Source organism: Empidonax traillii, unplaced genomic scaffold (genome assembly GCF_003031625.1).
Source record: "Empidonax traillii isolate 1590-97213 ecotype Southwest subspecies unplaced genomic scaffold, ASM303162v1 scaffold678:size492020, whole genome shotgun sequence".
In the NCBI taxonomy this organism is placed as follows: Eukaryota; Metazoa; Chordata; class Aves; order Passeriformes; family Tyrannidae; genus Empidonax; species Empidonax traillii.
In genome coordinates, this window is record NW_020955871.1 from 158,892 (window position 1) to 181,926 (window position 23,035).

The 23,035-nt window shown below is 40.4% G+C and overlaps 2 protein-coding genes across 2 annotated transcripts; one reads left to right on the plus strand and one right to left on the minus strand.

The window, feature by feature from the left end:
* Window positions 1-3,353: 3,353 nt before the first annotated feature.
* Window positions 3,354-15,511, minus strand: SPATA18 (spermatogenesis associated 18). Its single transcript, XM_027899618.1, has 12 exons — window positions 15,228-15,511; window positions 13,088-13,193; window positions 12,863-12,978; window positions 11,414-11,535; window positions 10,000-10,134; window positions 9,116-9,350; window positions 7,993-8,151; window positions 7,256-7,431; window positions 5,200-5,323; window positions 4,784-4,852; window positions 3,930-3,969; window positions 3,354-3,478 (listed from the first exon to the last, which is right to left on the minus strand). The coding sequence occupies exons 1-12, from the start codon at window positions 15,312-15,314 to the stop codon at window positions 3,471-3,473; spliced, it is 1,377 nt and encodes a 458-aa protein (XP_027755419.1). The 5' UTR covers window positions 15,315-15,511; the 3' UTR covers window positions 3,354-3,470.
* A 110-nt stretch (window positions 15,512-15,621) lies between these two features.
* SGCB (sarcoglycan beta) lies at window positions 15,622-22,934 on the plus strand. The gene is made up of 6 exons (XM_027899610.1): window positions 15,622-15,703; window positions 17,135-17,344; window positions 18,148-18,333; window positions 18,446-18,637; window positions 19,172-19,303; window positions 20,175-22,934. The coding sequence occupies exons 1-6, from the start codon at window positions 15,680-15,682 to the stop codon at window positions 20,376-20,378; spliced, it is 948 nt and encodes a 315-aa protein (XP_027755411.1). The 5' UTR covers window positions 15,622-15,679; the 3' UTR covers window positions 20,379-22,934.
* Window positions 22,935-23,035: the final 101 nt, after the last annotated feature.

A 23,035-nucleotide genomic window follows, 5' to 3' on the forward strand; every position in this document is an offset into this window, starting at 1 on the left:
TGAGTGCAACAATCCAGTCAAATTTTTGTCCACTCATTAGTCCATCCATCAAATACATGTCTCTCCAGTTTAGAGACAAGGGTGCCAATGCAGAACAGTGTCAAATGCTTTGAACAAGTCCAGGTAGATGACATCTGTTGCCCTTCCCTCATCCACCACTGCTGTAACCCCATTGTAGCAGGCCACCAGATTTCTCAGGCGTGCTATGCCTTTAGTGAAGTCATGTTGGTTGTCACCAATCACCTCATTATTTTCCATGTGCTTAAGCATAGTTTCCAGGAGGATTTGCTCCATGATCTTGCTGGACACTGAGGTGAGACTGACCAGGCCGTAGTTTCCCAGGTCTTCTTTATTTCCCTTTTTTTTAAATGGGGGTTATGTTTCCCCTTTCCCAGTCAGTGGCGACTTCATTGGACTGCCATGACTTCTTAAATACAGTGGATAGTGGCTTAGCCATATCCTCGATCAGTTCCCATGGATGTGCCTCACCAGGTCTCATGGACTTGTGCACCTTCAGGTTCCTTAGATGTTCTCAGACCCATTCTTCTCCTACAGCAGGCAGTTGTTCATTATGCCAATCCTTGCTTTCACCTTCACCAACTTTGGCAATGTGGCTGGAGCACTTGCTGATGAAGACTGAGGCAAAAAAATCATTGAATACCTCAGTCTTCTCCATGCCCTGGGCAACCAGGTCTTCTGTGTCCTTCCTGAGAGGACCCACATTTTTCCCTAGTCTTTCTTTCATAACTGATGCACCTAAAGGAGCTTTTCTTCTTATCCATTATGTCCTCGGTCAGATTTACTTCTGCCAGCGGTTTAGCTTTGGCTCTAGTTTTCCTAATCAGATCACTGCCTCTCGGGACAATTGCTCTGTGTTCATCCTGGGTTACCTTTACCTGCTTCCATCCTTTGTAAGTTACTTGTCCAGCAGCAACTTTTTCATCCATGCAGGTCTCCTGGTGTTCTTACCCAGTTTCCTTTTCATCCATGCAGGTCTCTGGGCGTTCTTACCCAGTTTCCTCTTTGTAGGGATGCATTGCTCTTGAGCATGGAGGAGACAATCCTTGACTATCATCCAGCTCTCCTGGACTCCTCTTCCCTCCAGGGCTCTATCCCACAGCACTCTACCAAGGATGTCCTTGAAGAGACCAAAGTTTGCTCTTCTGAAACCTAGGGTACTGAGATTGCTTCTCACCCTCCTTGTTGCCCCAAGGATCTCAAACTCTACCCTGTCATGGTCACTGCAGTCCAGGACCAGAGCTTGGCAACACGAGGCTGCTCCTGCCTGTCTGAAGCGGGCTTTGTCGGCTTGGTCTTCCTGCTCAGGTGGTCTGTAGCACACTCCCTCTATAAAATTACTTGGTGTTGTTCTTCAAGCGTTCTCCTGCTGACCTGCACACCCTCTCCAGGCCCTGGGCATCTCTTGCTGGCTCAGACATCTAACTGGTAGGAGTGGGATGGCATGACATTGTCATCACTGTTAAATCTCTTCAGGTCTAATTTTTACAACTGAAGTTTAATAAATGCCTGCAGTAAGAGATAACTGGACAGGATATTTTCACTGAATGTTCAACAATGACTAATCTATCAGCATGGTATCAAAGCGTATTAAGTGTGACACTGAAGAGGCCTCAGGTAAACATTTCAAGCCTAGAACTACTCTGTGGAACACTTTAGATATACTTTTAGTATATCTAAAAACCTGTATTTTTTTTTATTCTACTCATTTCCAAGTAACAACGGAAACAAGAGTTGTTACTGCCTTGCTAAAGCATGCATGCATTCATACATGTCAGTAAAGGCTTGGAGATTGGTGAAGTATTGGTAGTTTATGACTGCTGTCACGTGAAAACAGATTTCCTCAACCCTTAAGGATTTATTTGTCTGTCAGTGCCCCAGGAAAGCCGAGATCCTTGTGCCAAATCAATCTGTCAGCATCCAGTCATGGGGACCCTTCAGCAAACTGTCCCACTGGATCAGAGGGTGATTTGACTGTGCTTTTCAGGGATCTAAGCCAACAGCACAAGGGAGTCCCCTCAGTGTGTCTTCTCACTTTATCTGAATGTGTTACCTGCTGCTGGCAACTGCTAGTGCCTGTGAAGGAGTCACTCTAACAGCTTACAGAATAACACCTTTTATTAATACAAAATTGTGACAGGTTAAGGTTTGAAGATTGCCAGTGATAATATCTGACTGGAAAATGTATTTAATGCAATACACAAGCAAGTTCTAATCCAAATAAAATATTCAGCACATGTATAGCTCTTACCCAAAAGCATCCCACTGGGGGAGAAGACAGGTTCAGTCCATTGACTGATCTCAGCAGTTACAATGGAGTCTTCCCTGATTTTCTCCCCATTCTCAACTTACTTTTATACTATTTCCTTATGTTTAAGTGGAGTTTGAGTGACTTCAAAAGCTTTGCTTTAAAAGATACAGTCAAAAAAATAGAGGGCGCATGCCCAGGGCGGGGTAGTCGTACCTTAGAGGTGGATAACTTTGGGATGGAGGTGTGTATTAATATTACAATTATGCTTTAATGAAACAAGTTCATCCAAGGAGAGAGATTTCACCACAGGGGTTGGCTCAGTAGCAGGACATCTCCTTTTATCTCCCTTGGTTGACAGATGCTATACAGTCCTATTAACTACAAAGTACTGCCACGTTCCGTTCTCTGTAGGATTTCCATGGAGGGAGGCCATGGCATCTCCACTCCGTTCCACTCTCTGTTCCATCCCTTGGAGCAGGTACTTATTTTTGTACGGGGAGTTATCATGGACCATGTTGACCACATTCCACCCAGGGAGTAACAGTTACATTTTACCCTATAATTTTTGTAGTATTGCAGCTTCTGTTAGGATGTGAATATAACTGCTTAGTTTCCTCTAATTTTTACCCCCAGAGACCTTCCCACAACTGTTCTGTGCAACTTTTGCATTGTAGTTAGAAAATGGACATATTTAAAGGGCTGTTGTGTGAGACCTGCACATCCTTAGATTATTGCTGTTTTCTAAAATTGTAAAGAAGCACCAAATAATTACATTGTTTTCAAGTAACAGCTAACCTCAGCATTCTGCAACATTCCCCATTTAGGTTATATTAAACATCAAGATTAATCAAAGTTATCAAGGTAAACTGCATCATTTGGAATCTGTGCACAACATTCCAGATGCAATAATTCAACCTCTACTTGCAGGATTACATCATGGATTCCTCAGTAGTTTGCAAATTTTGCCAAATGATCATGATCCTGTATTGCATGCCCCCTTTTTTTTTTTTAAATGGAAGTCAAATTAGTTTCTCAAATTACAAATAAGCCTTCTATAATTCTAAAAACCACACTGAACACAAACTCCATTTGAAGTGACAATTGCCATCGTGTTATTGAGAGATCTGAGGCATTTCTGAAGAGAATAGGCACCAGTGAAGTTGTTGGATCCAGATGTACTGAACCACAGGAACATATTTAGTTAACACCCTATGGAAGAAAAAGGTACATTTTAGTACAACTATATTTTCTAAATCTCTAAATTGGTTTGGCTTCAAGATAGGCACACATTCATACTGTCTGAAATCCCTCACCTCACTGTCACCACTTGACTATCTCTTTGGAATTTGAAAGGCATGGAGCCAGCAGGTATGAACTGTCTCTTGTGTAGGGAAGGTAGCAAGTTTTACTTACTACAGAACTGGTCACAGTGAAGGCAACCAGCAGAGAGAACTCATGACAGTGGTCTGAGTAGCCCTTCTCTAAGTCAGAAATTTCAGCCTTTTTCCACACACACAAAAGAAAGGGACTATCCATTTTAAAAATAAGGCTTGGACAAGTATTTTAAAGACCTTCAGCATGTTATTTTGTCTCTTTGCTTAATCATTCAAAGACTTAGTGTGAAAACCATATGTCACTATGAACTAACATGCCCACTTACTTCTGCTTCTCCGTGGTGAGAAACTGCGGCTTCGAAACGACTGCAAAACAAACAGAAAAGACACTCAGGTGTGCTAAAAAACTGCACCAAAGAAACTCACCTGAGGACTCATCAACATTCAGAAAATTTGCATGTCTATCAGTGCAGCTCCACTGCTACAAAGTCAAGTTCAACAACTTTCTAGTTTTTTTTCACACCCCACACATGCACAAAAAAGTGAGTCATACCCAGAGCCTACCAGATTTTCAATATTCACATTTTAAGTCGAGAGCACTCCTGTCAATTTAATAACATGGGCTATCAATTAGAAAAATATATGTGTTTTGTATAGAAACAATTAAAAATGTTGTGTAACTATACAGCACAGAACTCTGCTAAGGTTTCACATATCTTACCAGTACCACCTCAGTTCTTTCCCTCCTGCTCACTCTACAGTTGTTTTCTGTTCCACTGTGACATTAGAGAGTAAATTTAGATTACTAATTCCAGGAGGCACAAACTATGTGCTGTATATGTATTGCAAGATGACTAAAACATTTCCAGACGATGCAGTTAGTTATTCTGAAGGGTACTGAAGCAAGGGGGAATAGGAGTGAATCATTATGAGATACTGTATGAGAAGTAGATCATAGTTAAATTCTCAGAAGTATCAACTGTGTATCTCCACTGATCATTATACCAGGCAATAACTATCTGTCAGTTCAACTTCACCTCATTCAAGACCTTCAAGCAAAGGCATTTATTCCCAATGTTAAAATGTACGTGTGGCACATCAGCATTTTTAATAGGTTGCCTCCACTCCTAGTTAAAATACTTGATGTTGTTAATACTGTAAGCATTCAGCTGAGGCTTACGTGACTAGATAGGAGACGGCGGGTGCTACAGCTGCAGCTTCTGCTTCTAATTTTACTTCTGCGGAAGCACTACAAGAGAAGAGTTTGACAAATCTCTTTTGAGAGAGAGGGTTTAATAAAGACAGACTCTGCAAGAAGACTTGCCATGCTGGAGACAAGGCTTGAGGATAGAGAGGAAACAGTAAACTTTCTCCTTAGAACAGGGTCTGCCAACAATCACACATCTGCATAATTAATACATTAAGGAAAATGGAACTATTCATCCTAAATACAGGATGAGGCACTAAAACCTAACCGATACTGGACATAGAACTCTACCCACACAGGGAAAAGTTAAGAACTTATCTTTTTAAATTTTAAAAACAGTGCTGAAATCCAATGACTTCCTTTAACATAATCCTTAACAAAATACATACCAGAGACACCCTTTTAGTGACTACCTCTCCCTTCACAATTACGACACCATCTTCCACCAGAGCAGGCCATACATGATAGGCCACAAAGGCAGCTGTGAAATCTGAGTCAGGACTACGATAGTACCTGTTGAAACACAGAGTACAAGAAATGTCTGCATATAAGTGTCAAAAGATAAATATGTTTCAAACCATAAATGTTGATAAAAAGCAGAATACTAGCTACAGCTCTGATATCTTCCTTGACAATTTTTCCATATCTCAAAAATATGCATTCTTTAAGTGATCCTGTAAAGGAAATGCAGTTGTAAGACAGATTTAGCAGGACCTACTGTTTACTTGTACTGACAGGCACTCCAATACAGCCATCTCACACTTCAGGAGACCAGCAGATCATATTTTTGCATAGGCCAAATACAAGCCGGAGCCCCTGTGTCCACTGACATATCAGATCTTCTGAGCAGTAATTTGGCAGACATAGTCATCCCATCTTCCTGAAATATCTTGCTAAAACAAGACCCCTATAAAGGATATCATAGAAATACTCTATCTCAACTATAAAGGTACATCTTAGTATCTTATGAGACACGAGGCAATTTTATTAGCAAGATCCTCAGATATTGATAATGAAATGGTGATATTTTAGCTAAGAAAAATTAATTCAAGGGCCTATGTTAACATGCCAGATAGCTTTTACCTCAATAAGTCTGAAATATTGGCTAAATAATGACATCTTTGGCTTTGTGGATTCAAACTCAAAACAAATACCAAATAACAGAAGTAAAAAATAGCAATGCATCTACACTTCAGTGATGTATTATAACAGCAAGGTATATAAAACAACATTGTTAACATAGGCATGAAGCAAGGTATAGGGTATGATGAGGTTTGGGTGGCCCTTTATAGAGCCCTTTATGTATCAACATAGATATTTTAATTTCTACAAGTTTTGCTCCATCTCTGTGTACCACAGAGATACATTACACGTAAACATATATATGCCACATTTATCTGGATAGATGGATAAACAAGAGTATGTGTTTCCTGCAGCAGCACGTAAAAACACATTACATTTGTTTTTTGAAGGCCACACACAGCAAGTAGGTGGAGAAAGCATCCCCAGACTATATCATAGCGTTGTTGCCTCCTTAATTCAGCCAGTAGCTTTGGGTATAACTAACTGCCCAGTATTTGGACAGGATCATTAAGCAGTCCTGTATGACTTTGCACTTTCCTCTTGAAAGGCTACTTTCATCTTCTCTATTTCTTTCACTGGCTTCTCTAGCACTTCCTCACCTGTGTTCCAATCTATTTTAAATTATAATTAGAGACCTCTTTATTGATCCAGCTGTTTTTTTGCTTTTGAGAGATTTGGGGGTTTTTTTGAGCCGTAAGTCCCAATAATTTTCTAGAAGGCATGGAAGCACCCTACAGCTCTCTGGCAGCTAATAAAGCAGCCAGCCCTGACTCTATAGAAAAAACAGTGTTATGGTGTGATTCTTTTTAAATTAAATTCCCTTTTTTAAAAGTCATTCTTCTTTCTGCTCAGCTCTAAACCAGAAGAGATAGGAGCATATTAGTATTCATATGCTGTACAGCAGCCACAGCCTAGAGGTCGCAGCAAACACGCTGATGATCCTGATAGCAGACACCAATTGCCAGATCTCAGTAAACATGACTTTTACACGATAGGCCAGAAAGGAGGAACAAAGATACAAACATTTGTTAAAAGGCAGGTAGAGACTAAACAGGGAAAGGAAAGCTGATAATAATTTTCCTCTTAAATGATAAATTAAATATGCTCCAGAGACTGAAGTTTATCCACAAAATCGCTCTGCTGTTCATTAACAAAAACTGTTAACACTTGTCTACATTCTGGCATTTATACACTATCATAAAACCTTAACGACATACCAAACTAACTACGAATGAGGAATATTTGACTGAAATTGATGTTTATCAATCTTAAACCGTTATATTAATTAGGGAACAAGTAGACTATACAGTCTGATGGATCTCTTTAACAGTAAGAATCCGACTGACTTTTAAGAGTTCTTACTTGCTCTCATTGAAAAGTTCTCCATCAATACCGAAGGCAACATCAAGAGGAGGAACGAGTGTCTGCATTGAAAAAGCCAAACAGCACAGCTCTTGAATCAAAGTGCTGAGCACAATGAAATCAATTTCTGGTGGAAATGAAATCTTTGGGTTGATGTTCATGGAGCGAATTACTTCCTGAAAAACATATTTGAGTAATTTTCACTCACTAACAATTTTATTCACAGAAAAGTATGGAAACCCCTCCTAAGTATGCCTCTCAGCTCTCTACTTTTAAAAATCAGTATCAGAACCTCACAGTAATGTTGCCTCAGACTATTCCAGAAAATAATAGCTTTAGAATGAATGTACTGTTATTTTAGAAATTAAATATGAGCTACATTATTGACATCAATCTTAGGAAGGAGATGTAGCCTTTCAGTAGAAAACAAAATTCAAGAAAAATGTGAAATTTACCTCACATTTACTTCATTAAGACAGTTACACTGTATTTTCCCAAAAATATTATTCTTGCAGACGGAGAAATTCTAGTCGCAGACAAATAAAACAACCAATTACTAGCCCATACTTTTACCAGTCCTAGCAAAATTATTTTGGAAAGTACACTGCTATGAGACAAAATCCATATGATAACTTTTTTTCTTCTTCAGGTTACAGTGCATTTCTAGTTTACTCATTCTAAATTTAACAGCTCCTGAAATAGATCAACATGTCACTTCCCCACTGTCTTTGATCTACCTTGACACTGGCATGAACATCATAGTCGTCCTTGTGGCAAACTATATAATCTAGCACAGCATCTTCAAGTGACTCAGGCCCCGAGTGACTTAGAGATAGAGCCTCTTTTACACGTATTTTGAACTTCCAGTAGGCCATCTTTGCTGCATAAAAAGATTCCTGCAAACATAAAGAACATCTAGTCAAATCCCAGAAACTGAAATTAATTTTTATCAGTTATCTGAGAAAATGAACTTAAGCCAATACCATCATCATAAGGAGGAATAAAAAACATTGCTGTAAAAAGGGAAAGTTAACTTATCTGGAAGGAATTCTCTGACTGAGTGTAACTTCTTTGCAGAAGACAGAATTGAAAAGATTCCTGTCTAACCATCTATATTTGCATTGGATTTCACCAAATACCCATGAACAATACAACCACATTCAAAGATATCAAGAGTAATACATGCCATAGCCTAACACATCAGACAGGAGCACTTCTTGTTTGTCAGGAAAAAAGGTAAACTGAATGACAGTTGCAAAAAACCTTCAGTAAGTTAAATGTGCTTGGGATCAGACACATTAAGAGACACACTGCCTGACTCAGTCATTTTTATAGAAAGGAAGATTAAGTACAGAAAAAAATGAAAACAAATTTCTTCAGACTGAGCTCATAGTAAATATGAGGTATGTAGGTAGTTTCAAGCAACCCAAAAAAACTAGAAAAGCACACAGCTAAGGCAAGAGGAAAGCATGCTATGGAAAGATTTTTATCTTTGTAGTGTTGCGGCATATAATGTAGTATTCCCAAAAGAATTCACCTAAATAAGGCGGTGTTGATCAGTGCAGGAATCAGCTACTTTTCAGAGCCATTCAGTCTTCTTATACACTCCTTTTAGTATCTGTACTATAAATCACTGACTCTGTTCCAGTGTTGGGACAGGTCAGTCAAGACACTAAATCAGGAGTTCAATGTAGAAGGGGGAAGAAAGAAAAATCAACAAGAAAAAAGGATGAAAAGTTTTCTTCTCTGTAGCTGAATGTACTAAAAATGCTAATTTACCCTGGATTTAGTCCAGTGCCAACATAATATTTTATAAAACACTTCAGGCCTGTAAAACAAGAAATATTATTTCTTTCTTACCACAGCTGCAGTGTATATTATCCTCTGCACCATCTCCATGTCACTGATGTAAGTCCTCAAGAGGGTCTCTGCGTCGAAGCGTTCCTGAGCGTAAATGAAACCAAAGCGAGCCACCAGGCAGGCGCGACGGGAAGCGTTGATGTGCCTGGCCCGGCCGGGTGACCAGCTCTTGGGGCAAAGGCAACGCCGTGACCTGGCCCCGCTGCGCCTGTAAGGAGAGCGGCTCCGTGCGAGCCTACAACAGACATGGGAAGAAGCTTGGGGTCACTTCACCATCCTCAGACATTTTTCCCCAGTGCAGAGCTTTGCGTCAATTTAATTTTTATCAGGTGAGCTAAGATTTTGAGCCAATGCAATTAGAGAAGCTGTAGCTGTTTAGTCTAATATGAAGGCATTTGTGTCAATACATTTTATGGGCTAAAGTACAAACAGCAAAACTAAAGTATTTCCTAAAGTGTGTACTGACAAGCACTTTGTTCTGGGGAAACACACTTCTAACCACTAATATATTGGAGATTTGTTCCTCTTTCTGCACACTGACTGAAGTCAAACAAGTAAGAATATAACAAGTTCTGCTCTGTAAAGGTACAGTGTTCAAAGAGGACTCATCAACAAAAAAACCCTAACCATTTCTTTTTATTCCATACAGTTGCTGTCAATGTATTTTTTTAAAGCCGCATTATTTGCTGTTTTGTCTAAAACTTAACTGTCCTAAATTCAAATATTTGGGCACTAGGAGCAATCAGTCAGAGTTTTTGTTTCCTCATAACAAAGTGCAAAAGCTTAGCTTTTGTTTATATTTCAGTTTCAAATGAGGAGGGAGTTTATGCTACGTAACATGAACAATTTCTATAATCCAGTGACTTCTCTAATAACACCTCTACCTGCTCTGGAGAACAGACTTTTGGGCATCCAGGATAGTAATCTCATCCCGCAGTGTTTGAATTTGCTGCTCATAGTCGTTCAGACGCTCCAACTTCTTCAGGGCATCCTCCTCTTCGGCACGGGAAGCGTTCAGGCTTAATCACACAGAATAAAGTCAGTCACAAGATGCCCTTCTACCAATGTAAACCACCTGTCAATTAATCCTCATCATCAAACAAAAGGAGCAGAAAAAGAGGAAAATTTTTGAGCTAACTCTTTCTGCTGAAATACAGGAAAAATCAAGAGTTCAAAAAAGCATACTCCAAAGCAGACTCTTAAAAATGCAAAAGTGTACTGTAGCAGGAGAGTGGATACACCACACTCTGTGTTACAGGAGATGATTCCCTAATGATTCCTCTCCTGCTGGCCCCAAGAGAAGCAGTGTTTCTTAAACACTGGCAGACAACCAGTTAAGCAAGTTTATCTTCTGTCCTTTACTCTTACTTATTATTAAAAAGTATCTCAACCTCTCTGCTTTCCCTCCCAATACAGGTATTTACTGTTGTTTTCTCTTTGCAAAAGTGGGGTGTGGGGTGGAAGGATGCTTTCTATTTACTTTGAAGGTATTCAGTCTGTCCTTTTCTTTACTGAAGGATCCTGGTGAGATTTTTGAGGATCTGAATGAAAGTTGTAACACTTATCAGCCAGCAAGCTTCCTCTTCTGGCATTTTAAGGAGCAGGCTGACTGGGAGGACCACAGTAATAAGGACCTAAGAGGAAAGACTGTCCAATCCCATGGACATCCTTAGTCAGCTCCTTCAGAAAGGACTTCTAGCTAAATACTAGTAAAAAGAGGGCTAAAGAATTCTACTATAAAGAGCAACTCAGAAAGAAAAGTAGATTTGGAAAGATGAGTTCTAAAGGTAGGTATGGGGAAAATTCAAACTGATATTCTTGGAAACATTTCACAAGAACATGACATTACATCACTTACTGTACTGACCCAAGACCTGTGAACATTCATTGTTCTCATGCTAATAGGATGCACAAGAACATGCCTGCCACTTGGAGCTATCTCTAAAATGGCCCTGAACTGGCATTAACCACACAGATTTGTATCTGAAACAATTTAATAATTTTGATACTATGGTGCTCCACAAAATATGTTTTATGCAATTAAGCAAAAACTGTTCAGTCCCAGTCACTTATCAAAACCTATCAAGTCAATTTATAAATGTGTGTATGACTATCACTTGTAGCCCACTTTGGATACATATATACACAATACAGAGCCTAGATACATTTTGAAGCTCTGATTTTAAGCCAGACATGAAACATTTTACAAATCTCCATCAGTTTTTAGATAGCGAGAGAAAAATGTGGCTTGTTGAAAAACAAAAAGCAACCAAAAGGAATCGCAGGTAATTTCCCTACTCTTCTTCCATCTGGCTGATCTGCAGACAAGTTGAAGTCAGTTTTTCCTCCAGGTCTTTCAGTGGACAAGTCTCAGGGGTGGTGTCCAGTTCTTTCAGCTGCATCTCACTCCCAACCGAATCCTACCAGGGAACACCAAGTCACACTGTTTGAATGTACTACCTTACAGAATCCCTCAGCAACATACTAGGGCATTATTAGCAGATGTATTTCTAAAGATTTCAGTAATGACCCTTTCTAAAGACACTGAGAGCAAAAGCAATCGCGTGCCTTCTAGAGACATAAACAATGCCTTACAGACACGCCAAACAGAAGTTCATCTATGTTAAGAAAAATATTCACTTCTTTTATACCTCACGATAGAACTTCTGGAGGGTCTGCCTATGCAGGTTTACTGCTTGTATACACATCATCAGAACAAAGCACTTTGCAGATGCGTTGTGCAGTTAGTCAACTTCTGATTGGTTATATCATCAACTCAAGTAAACTTTTTGGTAATTTGTGTACACAAAGTAACAGAAAAAGTTATTAGAACAGAGGAGGTAAGTACTGTCATTCCAGAAAGCACACTACTACATATGCAGTTCTGTCTTTAGCAACCTGTAAAGTTGCCTGATACTAATGGAATTAAATAAGTAACTGTGTAGCAGGCTCTTCCTTAGTTTGAATGTCACATGCAATGGCAAATCTGTAACTGGCACACCTGGTGTACTGTCATTTAATAACATCATTATTTTATATTTTGTGGAGGTTTGGTAGAATCCTGCTCCTGCATTATACCAGAATCTGACTCTTAAGGGATATCACTTTTCATTTGTCCTTATTTTAATTGTTAAATATTTTGACAGAGAGGGTATAAAAATGAGAAATTAGAAAACATAGAGACATCCCTGTCAAACCACAGGATTCTGAGTATTTTCCCACAGTCTATGTTAGTCAATGTTCCTATTTTCTTTCAAAGCAGAAAACCACAACAGATCCATCTTTTCTGCCAGACTATTAATACTACAATCCTTTCACTAAATATCACATACATACTAACTCCAAATATCACAGCAGGAACGTGGTGCTATCATGATGGACACGAGTACTTTTTATTTAACCCTTCTAGAAATAATGATAAGATAGTCCAAGACTTTTTTCTTCAAAGAAATAAAGGGAGTTCACAGACTACTGTATGGAGTTGACGCACACCTTCAGCTTACATATGTACTTTCACATAGTGTTAGGTTTTTCTAATACAGATATGGCATAAATATTTCTAAGATGTCTCTGCATATGTAAACATAGCAAATCTTTACTCTCCATAGGTGTCTCCATGAGCAACTAAGAATGTATGACATTAGGCAAAATCTGGAAGGAAGGTTATTATTAACAAAAGTCATTACAGTTCTTCTGCAGGTATAAATTCACATGGTTCTTTTCCCGTAAAATAAATTTCTTACATACCTGAGTGACAGAGAGGTTGTTCTCAAAGCTCTTTCCTGAAGTAGAGCAGTAATAACAAGTCCCTAGCTGTGGCAGGAGACGGTTTTTTATTGTTTCCGCACCTTCACTATTACCATCTAAGAAAATACATACATTAAAAAACTGTGAGAATACTTACAGAAAGAGCCAGAGTTGGAAAAAGTCATATGTGAAAAGTGTTAGTAATTAAACAAGGCACTGATTTACCTTCTCGAGATGTTTCATTGAGAATTGTGAAGAGCTGTTTTTGAATCGCAGTGTTCAATTCTAATATTTCACAGCATCGGTTCAGATTCTCACCAGAGGAATTAACCTGCAAATTAATGTGTATTACTACATCTGTGTGGGTTTTCTTACTTCAAGTTATGTCTGTTATGATCATGACATTTTTTCTCCTATAATTACATTTTCACAACCTTTTCTTACTACATCCTTCAGAATACTCATCTTTTAAGGTTCACATTGTTAACAGGCAAACAAACAAGACACCAGGACTTCTATCACCCAGTTAATTCACTACTTGAGAAAACTTACTTCCTTCCCCATTCATAAAGAAGTTGCAACCACAAATGCCTCTAAAAGAAGAATCATAAGAATTGTGGATCTAGTTGAAACCTTTCAACAGTTAATAAAATAACAATATAGCAGACTGTTGGATGAAAAATAAAACATATTAGTCCAAAATCTGGTTTTCCATATTAGCTAAAATAATACATATAAGGCCATTCTCTAGCTTTGTCAGCAGTCACATGAGGCCTCCATGCAATTTCATCTGATTTTTAAGAGTTACAAACTGAAACAAATACCACTGAAGAAGGGGGAAAGTCCAGAACTACACCTAGGAAACAGCAAAATGACACCACTTTTCGCAAATGCAATTTTGAAAAGCAGTAGGATACTACTGCACCTACCAGGAGAACACATACCTTGTACCTGCTTCTTTAATCTTTGTCTGTAACCTGCGTATCACCTTCCACATAGATCACCCTGTAGGTTTTCAGGCTCTAATGACTCCATATGGTTTCTACAAGCTTCCAAAACAGCTGAAATTCCCACTCATGCCCCTGTCAGCCTGCGTTTTGATTGCTGCAACATGCTTTCCTCTGGCCTCAGGGAGCACAGTCAACCTGCTCACCTCCACCAGAAGACGGCTGCAAAGTGCATTTTTCCAGCTCATTACAGCGACATAACACCCATGGTGCTTCCATCTGCCACCTCCTCTTTTTCTGCACCAGCAGCCTGAAACTGTTCATGTTCATTGCCCAAGACCTCAGAGACTACCCGCAACTCACTTATCACAGAGAATTCAGCTCCCATTATGCTCAGCCCTCCCGAGGTCTACCTGCACCTTCCATTTGCAAGATTATAAAATGCATGCCACTGCTCTTCTTCATCTGGCATTCTCTGTTGTACCTTTACCAGCTACTCTCAAAATTCTTAAAACTGTTCTTTGCCACGAATCCCGTAGAGAGTTACCCTGGCTATTAACATGCTGTAACTCCTACCTACCACAAAGTTTAAAAAAAAAAAAAAAAATTGTTTTTTCTTGAAAAAGCTGCATCTCTGCTCAACACCTTTTCTTACCAACCATAGTACAGGTTACAGGCTCATGACCAAATCAACTATCTGTCTCCTGAAGCTAATGAAACCTAGGGATGCATGAGTGAGACCTCTGTCAAAACTTTTTTCCACTGAGAAAAGTCACAGTTGTGAAGTCTCGGGTTCCTTCAACTCATTTTTCCCTAAGTTTACACCTTCTCTACTGCTTCTGCTGTTGCACCTCCTCAGTGCCCTGTTACCGCTTACTCCTCCGTGGAGGAGCCACCTGCAGCCTTCTCACCCACACCCAAAACTCTTCCTCCCACCCCGTTCCCCCCTTCAGAAGCCCTTCGGCAGCCGTGCTGTCTTGCAGCAGCTTCTTAGCTCTAATAGCTTTCCCACCCAGAAGATCTGGATGCCGGATAACTCGTTCGCACTTTCAGCACCATTCTTTCTGGCGTTCTCCTGGCTGTTCCCGGGCTACGAGCGATTCCTTTTGCACACACCCTCCCTGGCCCGCGCTCCTTCCACCTCCTGGTCTCCACCGTAACGCTCAGCTCTGCTCCGGACACAGCCAGTGCCGCTCAAACCTCGCTTTTAACTTCCAGCTCTTGCTTTCAGGGAACCTTGACACGGTCAAAAAGCCAAACAGCTGAAGCTGGAAGTGCTTAAAAGGTGTTGGAACCGCGATAACCGTGTGCGCGTGCGGGGCAGCATTCCCAAACCAGCCTCTGGGACACGGAGCGGCGGCCGCTCCGCGTCCCGCCGTCACCGCGGGAACCCGGCCCCGAGGAGCGGCAGGACCCACCTCATAGTCCTGCTGCCAGCTCTCCAGTTTCTCCTGCAGCTCCCGGGCGCTGCCCGTGCCCACCAGATCCCTTAAGCCCTCGGCCATGGCCAGCGGTCAGCTCGCTCCCGGGGGTGGGGCGGGACGTGCTGTGCTGATTCCTCTGTCCCTCCGGGAGCCGCTCCTCGGGCGGCGCGGGTGGAACGAAGATGTTACAGCCGGCCCGGACACTGTGCTGGGCCGCGGCAGCCGCGGTGGTGACGCGCGGGCCGGCCCGTGGCGGCGGCGGTGTCACGGCAACGCAGCTGGGGGGGGGGGGGGGGGCCCGGGGGGGGGGGCGGGCCCGCGGCCGCCGGGCGGCGCCGCCGGGTAACGCCTGAGGGCACGGGCCGCGGGGACCGCCCGCACCGCGGCACCAGGGGGCGCCCGCGGCCCCTCCGCAGCGGCGGCGGCGGCGGTGGCGGCGGGGGAAGATGGCGGCGGCCGCCCCCGAGCAGGTCCGTCCGCGCCGGGACTCGGCCCAGGGAGGCGGCGGCGCCGTCCCGGCGGGGCGAGGGGGGAGCGGGGCCGCGGGGAGCGACCAGCTCGGCCGGGGGGCGCTGCTCGCGAACGGGGCGCTCTGGCGGGGGCGCCATTTTCGCGGCGGGTGTGAGGCTGGTGCGGTGCCGGAACCCGCCGGCCCCGCCGCCTGCCCCGGCCAGGGAGGGTCTTTGGTGCTTGGGGGGCGCTCCCGGCCCATGCCCGGGGCTCCCTGGGGCAGGACGGGCTCGGCCATGCAGCGCCTGGGGGGGGCGGTCGGAGCGGCGCCGTGCTGGCCGCAGGCGCGGGTCTGTGACTAACAAAAATACTCCCTGCCTTGGGAATGAAGCGTGTGGCATTTCTGCAGCGTGAACGAGGCGCTTGGCTCTCGGGAGCGGGGCGGGAGGCGGCGGTGGGTGCGTGCGGTCGCGCGGTTCGTGCAGGGTCGGAGCGGGTCTGGAACATCGCCCAGAGAGCCCTCCATACACTTGACCGGGTCCAGCACCTTCCTCAGCACCATTTCTTTGTGCTTCGGCAACAGAAGAAAACAAGATGTTTTTACTATTCACATCAGTATAGAGACGAGCAAGTGCGGTAAACGTAGGGATTCATGTGAGGTGAACAAAGTAACATCGTAAAGATCAAGTCTCTTCTGTGAAGATTTGGGTCCTTAAATAGCAATGTGTTCAGTTCAAGGGAGGTGGAACAAAATTTTTGACAGCTACAAAAAAACACCAAAGGTTTATTTTATCTAGGAATATCTACCAGAATTATCTCTTATTAATGTGTTACATTAACAGGACATCCTTTGCAAACTAGTAACTTCAGATTATTAAATTTAATTAGGCAGGCCAAGTTTCCCATGCCAGCTTTGAAGCCTCACAGTCTTTTTCTCCATGCAAGCAGTGTAAGTTCAGTGCAAGCCCCGTGCTATCAAACTTAACTTAAAAGGTGTATACAGCACACTCCTTTTGAATAGACTGAGAGTCCATCACATGCGAGCATGAAGGGAGCTCAAATCCTGTATATTGGCAAATGACCTGCAGAATTATCTCCTGTATCTTCCCTGAGAAGTAAAAACTTGATGAACTTCTTTACAGCTGCTTTGGGTTTTTTTACTGCAGCAATGTCATTAATAATTTCTATCTGCCATGATAAAAATGAGATATAAAACCATATATTGTCTGAAAATACCTGGATTTTAAACTTAGTCATTGTTTTAGAAGAGATTGCTGTGGTTCTAAGCGTGCATGCTAAGTACAGAGTGACACACTGAAATCTAATATTGAATATAACGTCTAATGTGTTACACTAGTCAATTCAGATTTATATTTTTTTGCATACGTATACATGTGTCATTTTGGTGAATTTACATTCCTTTTAAAGCTAAGCTATGCTTTGTGTTACAGCAAAGTTCTAATGGCCCGGTGAAGAAGTCTATGCGAGAGAAGGCTGTGGAACGCAGGAATGTTAATAAGGAGCACAACAGCAACTTCAAAGCAGGATACATTCCCATTGATGAAGACCGTCTCCATAAGACAGGGTTACGTGGCAGGAAAGGCAACTTGGCCATATGTGTGATTGTTGTTCTTTTTATTTTGGCCGTCATCAATCTGATTGTGAGTATAATACTTACACCGTAAGCAACATTAGATCGTATTTCATTGTGATGGTTTATTAGAGAAATAAAACTTTTCTAGTATGGCTGAGGACTTAAAATGTACTGAAGGAGATTCTCATTTTTCTCCTTTCTTTCTTGCTCTTTTGTAGCCTGAACAAGATTAGATGGAAGAATCATATAAATTCAGTTACCAAGATCCCAGCAAGGAACTTACTGTTTATGCAAGAAAGAATTAGGAACCTTCAAAGTCTCATTCCATGCAAAGTGTTATTAGTACAAATGCAATCAGGATATGTGTCAGGAACATTTTACATAACAGAGTTGCATTCAGAATTAACCAGCCACTGCACTCTAAAGCTTCACTGTTGTAATTACCACTTCTTTATTGCCTGGTCAAGGAGAAGTTTCGTAACTGGATGACCACCTGGGAGGGTGTATTCTTCTAGTTCAGGGTTAAGTATGTACTGAGCTGAGCTATTCAGGAAATTTCCTTAGCCAATACTACCATGATTACTCATAAACAGGAAAAAGATATAATTACGGATTTAATATTTTCATATATATATATATATATATATATAAAAATCAGTTACTGTTGCAGATAAGTCTAAAATTAATGTAAAATGCCTTTCATAATTAAATGTGTTATGATGGAATTAAACAGACTAATGTAAATTCACACCTAAAGCTCACTTCAACACTAGCATTAATAATTGTTTCAGATAAAACATCTAGTTAATACCATACTTTGTGTGAGAAGATACAATCAATTTAATATTTTAAAATGTGTTCCTCTTTCAGATTACCCTGGTTATTTGGGCAGTGATTCGAATCGGTCCCAATGGTTGTGACAGTATGGAATTCCATGAGAGTGGCTTGTTGCGGTTTAAGCAAGTGTCTGACATGGGTGTTATACATCCCTTGTATAAAAGCACTGTGGGAGGGAGACGGAACGAAGATTTGGTGATCACTGGGAATAATCAGCCTGTAAGTTATACCACGAATTGAAGGTCTATGAGCAACACTAGAGAATTACACTTACCTTACTAATAAATGTTATATTTGAAACTTTATTAACCTAATGACTTTGTTTCTGAAGATTGTATTTCAGCAAGGAACGACCAAGCTTAGTGTGGAAAAAGACAAAACTTCTATAACCAGTGATATTGGGATGGAATTTGTTGACCCACGGACACAAAATACCTTGTTCAGCACAGACTATGAAACACATGAGTTTCATCTGCCAAATGGGGTTAAAATCTTGAATGTACAAAAGGCCTCTACAGAAAGAGTATGTCTCTCTTAACTTACCTTTTATGATTAATGAGAATACAGTGCGTAGTTTCTTTGTGTAGCAGTAGAGTAGCACTAGTTATTTTATAATGGGTTAAGTGTGCCTTAGGAAGCATTGGGCAGCCCTGTTCCAGAAAAAAAAAACAAACAAACCTATAAACAAAGAAGGAACAGATTAAGTGAAAACAGAGGGGTAAGTTTACATAATCAGTCCTAACAGGAAGCATGTATTAGCTACTAGTGTTAGTTGTGTATCCCATGAAATTGTCATATGAATTGTTATTTTTATCACAAAAATAAACTATTTTACATGCCTTCCAAAATTACGTAATCTTGGTTTTAGATGTGAGTGTGGAAGATAACAAATAGGCAGAAGGTTTGCAGGCATAATGGCAGAAGGGCAAGAAGTACATTGACGTTTTTATTAAATTGTATAGCAATACTTTTAAGGTAATTAAGTTACTCAGCCAAATACAAGTGACACATTTTCACTGATCTGTAATCCACCTTTTTTGGGGTGTTATGTTCTTAGATTACCAGCAATGCGACCAGTGATCTAAACATAAAGGTCGATGGCCGTGCTATTGTCCGCGGAAATGAAGGTGTTTTCATTACAGGCAAGACCATTGAGTTTCGAATGGGTGGTAACATGGAACTTAAAGCAGTAAGTATTTCAAATCAGCATTTTTTGATTGGTTTAGTTTCACATTCAGGCTCATAGTAAACTGATGTAGCTTTATAAGGTTTCAGATTTTATATTAAGTAGTCATGCATAAAAGTTTAGTCAGTATAGCTGGCAGGATTTAAATAGGTGGTTTATTACTTTGCTGTTAAGTAGTGGTTCAGTAGTTTTCAGGTTACAGTGATTTACTACTACTAAGACACAAAAAACCCACAATGCAATTAAAGCCAAGCTTTTAGCCTCTGCCCTGGAACAAATACCAAAGGGAATTAATTTTCTCTTCTGGAAGCTTTTTGGTGGTCAGTAACCTTTGACAGTTAGAAACACTACCTTCTGTGCTGCCACAGCAAGACTCACTGGCTTTCCTTTAAGGTTTTTGGAGACTGCAAGGCATATGGAATGATAAAAAAGGTTAAAGGAGGATTAAAAAATAGAGCTATATGCACTTTAATTTCAAGTGTGAACAAATTTCCTGTAGGAATTCAAATACTGATTACCATTTCACATCGATATTTTTAGATTTACTGCATTTGCTAACAGGTCTGTAAAGTGAAAAAACACACTGCTGCTGTCTCAATAATGATCTACCATTGGAATAGCAAAGTACATTGCTTTGCATAGTTGAGAAATATGTGAGAAAAGCATAGTTGCTTTGCATAGTTGAGAAATCCATGAGTATTATTATATTTTCCATTAAAAAATTTAACCTTTTCATACATACCTTTTTTACTCTGTTGGTTCTACAACTGTCCTAAAGATGTAATTTATTTGTTAAACCAGCTCATCCTTCTCAAAAATAACCTGCCTTGTTTAAATTTGAAGCTGTACTTTTTTTTTCTCTCCTCCTTTATAGGAAAACAGCATTATCCTAAATGGAACTGTGATGGTCAGCCCATCACGACTGCCAAGTTCTTCCTATGGGGAACAGTTCAATAATGGCAACTGGCTACGTTTCAAGCTCTGTATGTGTGCAGATGGGACACTATTCAAGGTTCAGGTGACAGGTTATAACATGGGCTGTCAGACCTCTGTCAATCCGTGTGGAGCCACACACTAAAGCAAACCACTGCCAGGAGAGTTCTTTTTGGTTTACATGTATTTCTATGAAGTAATTGCATGCCTTCACGGAGTTCTGTTTTTACAGCAGTTTATACTAACATTTCTTACATAATATTTTTAAAGAAAGGCTGTTATGGTCGGAAGTATTACATTGTTATTCTGCTAGCTGCAAGAATGGCACTGATTCAGTAAGCTTTCAGGGTACGTGCACAGTGAAGTACCTTCTTGAATATATTTAAAGAACATGATCTTAGCAACAACATTTACTGCCTTCAGTTGCCTTTAGAGGTTTTTGTCCTACGTCCCAAGACCTTGAGGACTGCTGACAACACGACTGAGATCTGAAGTACTTCAAGAGGAATGGCAACTTGTTGCTGGAAGTGAGTTTGCGTAGGATGGCTGAAGCGGCAGATTTTTGTCTTCGTTTCTAGTTGATACAGTGATTTTCCCCAAACTTAAGTGGTTTTTCAGATGCATACTAAGTGAGGAGTAATGGCAGATTCATTTTAAAATATCATATTATTTCTGACATTTATTCTCGTGAAAAAAAATCATAAACCATATTTGCAAAGTAATACTGAGTGTGCAAATGTAACTTGAATTTTGAAAGTCTTGCAGTTATTCAAGTGTTGCTTGAGCTCCCATTCTCTCTGTACTGTTAAGGCATTCTGCAGATGCTTAATTTATGTGAAGTATTTATAAAATGTGTTTATATTAGAAGTACATTTTTAAAGATATAACTTGCTCACTACCCAAAAATAGTGTTTTCCTGGGTGCTTTAATGAGAATAGTGTCTTGAGTAATAACCTAAAGCACGACCGTTGCAGCAGTGTCTGAGATCAGATCTCTCTTTCCTCATAAAGGTCAGTACTGGTTCATTACTAAAAACCTCCTAATTAAATTCTGAAGTTAAACTGCAGGTCTGTAATTCTAAATGTGATGGTACGACAGCAGAGTACATACATGTGTATCGGAATCTGTCAACAGTGGAAGTGTGGTGAACTGGGGCCTATTGCGACTGCTTTTGCAGCAGTAAGGTGTTTTGTGATAAAAAATAGACCAGCTATAAATAAGACTTCTCCTTTCCCCATCCCACATATTTCTTCAGTTTAAAATAGTTTTTTTAATGTTTTGCAGCAGCAGCAAATAACCTTAATAATAATGGAGGCCACAGAAGTGACTTTGCAACAAGCTTTTCTGAACAAGCACACACTTCTTTTCCTAAATGTTGTGCGAATGTTACAGGTTAACTTCAGAATTGGTCATTTGTTCTGGGAAGATAAACTATCTACCCTTGTTTTACAGCACTCGAAGTACATAGAATTCCATAAAATATGAACCAGCTCCTGCTGTAACAAGAACTTCACATCTAAGGTCTCAATTCCCAAATTTACTGGAAGCCAGCAAGTCCTCAGGCAGGATGTATATGGGTGGAAGTGATTTCTGGAGGGGGATCCTTGAGTCAGGCATTATACCATACAGGAAGTCAGAGGGGTCGTGTTTCCCTCACTGCTCAAAGGCAATAATTGTTGGGGTTTTGAGGCTGCACAGCACTGGAGCTGTTCTGACAAAATCACAATAAGCAGAATAAAATGTAGCAAAAGACGTTGAGTTGCTTGCATTAAAGATTATGGGAAAGTACTAACATTTTGCATACTGCCTTCATGAACTTCATAGTTTTACTAGAGTTAATAGTTATTAAACACTTCACACCCATTTTGCTGAAAACGTGCACCTCTCCTTCCTGCTAAGCAGTGCTTCATTTAGCATTTAGTTACAGTGAAAAGGAGGAAATAAACATTTTTACAGTTCTCACTCTTAGGCTAATGGAAGTTTGTCAATTTATTTTTTAATATATATATATATATAAATACATTTTAAAAAGAGCAGTATCCTCAAAGCTGAAATAGATCTCGCAAATGACAGATACTGCCTTGGTCAAGTAGGTTACACAAAGAGGCATACTTAAGCTCTTCCCTGGTTAAATACTGACATGCCTATATGCTAGTATTGGATTCTTGTAATTATCAAGAGTTCTTTTTAAAATACTGTATGCAATGTAGCTGAAAGATTTATCACAAAGGTACTCTTAAATCATAGTCTGAAAAATTGAAGTGTGAATATTTTTGGTCAGTATGTAGCAAAACCAATAATACAAGTAACAAATTAAATAAATTATCAATTTGCTACCCACTGCTTTATTGCTAATATATTTTATATTTATATTGCATAGTTTGAAAAATGTTGGCACCACATATGCCTTGTGTTGTGTGTTTACTTGTATGTTTTCTAACTAACTGCCTAAGGTACATTTTTTTAATATGTATTTCAAACATTGTATGGCACATTATTTCAGTCCCACAGATGCACTTAAGATTCTGTGTGTTTAAAGTGCATTCTACATGCCTCTGTAAAATGCCATACCGGGTACGCTGAAACAACTTGCATGTGAAGAGTTCTCAGCATACGTAACGGTGGTAGTTGTTTCAATGGGTGAAAGACAACAGAATTTCTCATCTTTGTTTTGAAATAAAATAATAAATTCTAAGATGCAGCTGTGCTTCAGAAGTCTTATTTCTAAGGATATAGTTTTTCATTAAAAATACATTGTTGTGTTATTGACAGGGAAACTGGTATTTTATTAACTGTAATTAT

What these genes read in the sequence shown, in the direction of transcription:
- SPATA18 (XM_027899618.1), bottom strand. Translation starts at nt 15,314, where the DNA reads ATGGCCGAGGGCTTAAGGGATCTGGTGGGCACGGGCAGCGCCCGGGAG. An exon ending in ATCAGCCAGATGGAAGAAGA is followed by an intron (nt 10,135 to 11,413) that starts GTAGGGAAATTA and finishes TGTGTGATTAAG; the next exon opens with CCTGAACGCTTCCCGTGCCG. An exon ending in GAACTTTTCAATGAGAGCAA is followed by an intron (nt 5,324 to 7,255) that starts GTAAGAACTCTT and finishes GTGTTTCAACAG; the next exon opens with GTACTATCGTAGTCCTGACT.
- SGCB (XM_027899610.1), top strand. Translation starts at nt 15,680, where the DNA reads ATGGCGGCGGCCGCCCCCGAGCAG. An exon ending in CGGCGGCCGCCCCCGAGCAG is followed by an intron (nt 15,704 to 17,134) that starts GTCCGTCCGCGC and finishes TTTGTGTTACAG; the next exon opens with CAAAGTTCTAATGGCCCGGT. An exon ending in AAAAGGCCTCTACAGAAAGA is followed by an intron (nt 18,638 to 19,171) that starts GTATGTCTCTCT and finishes TTATGTTCTTAG; the next exon opens with ATTACCAGCAATGCGACCAG.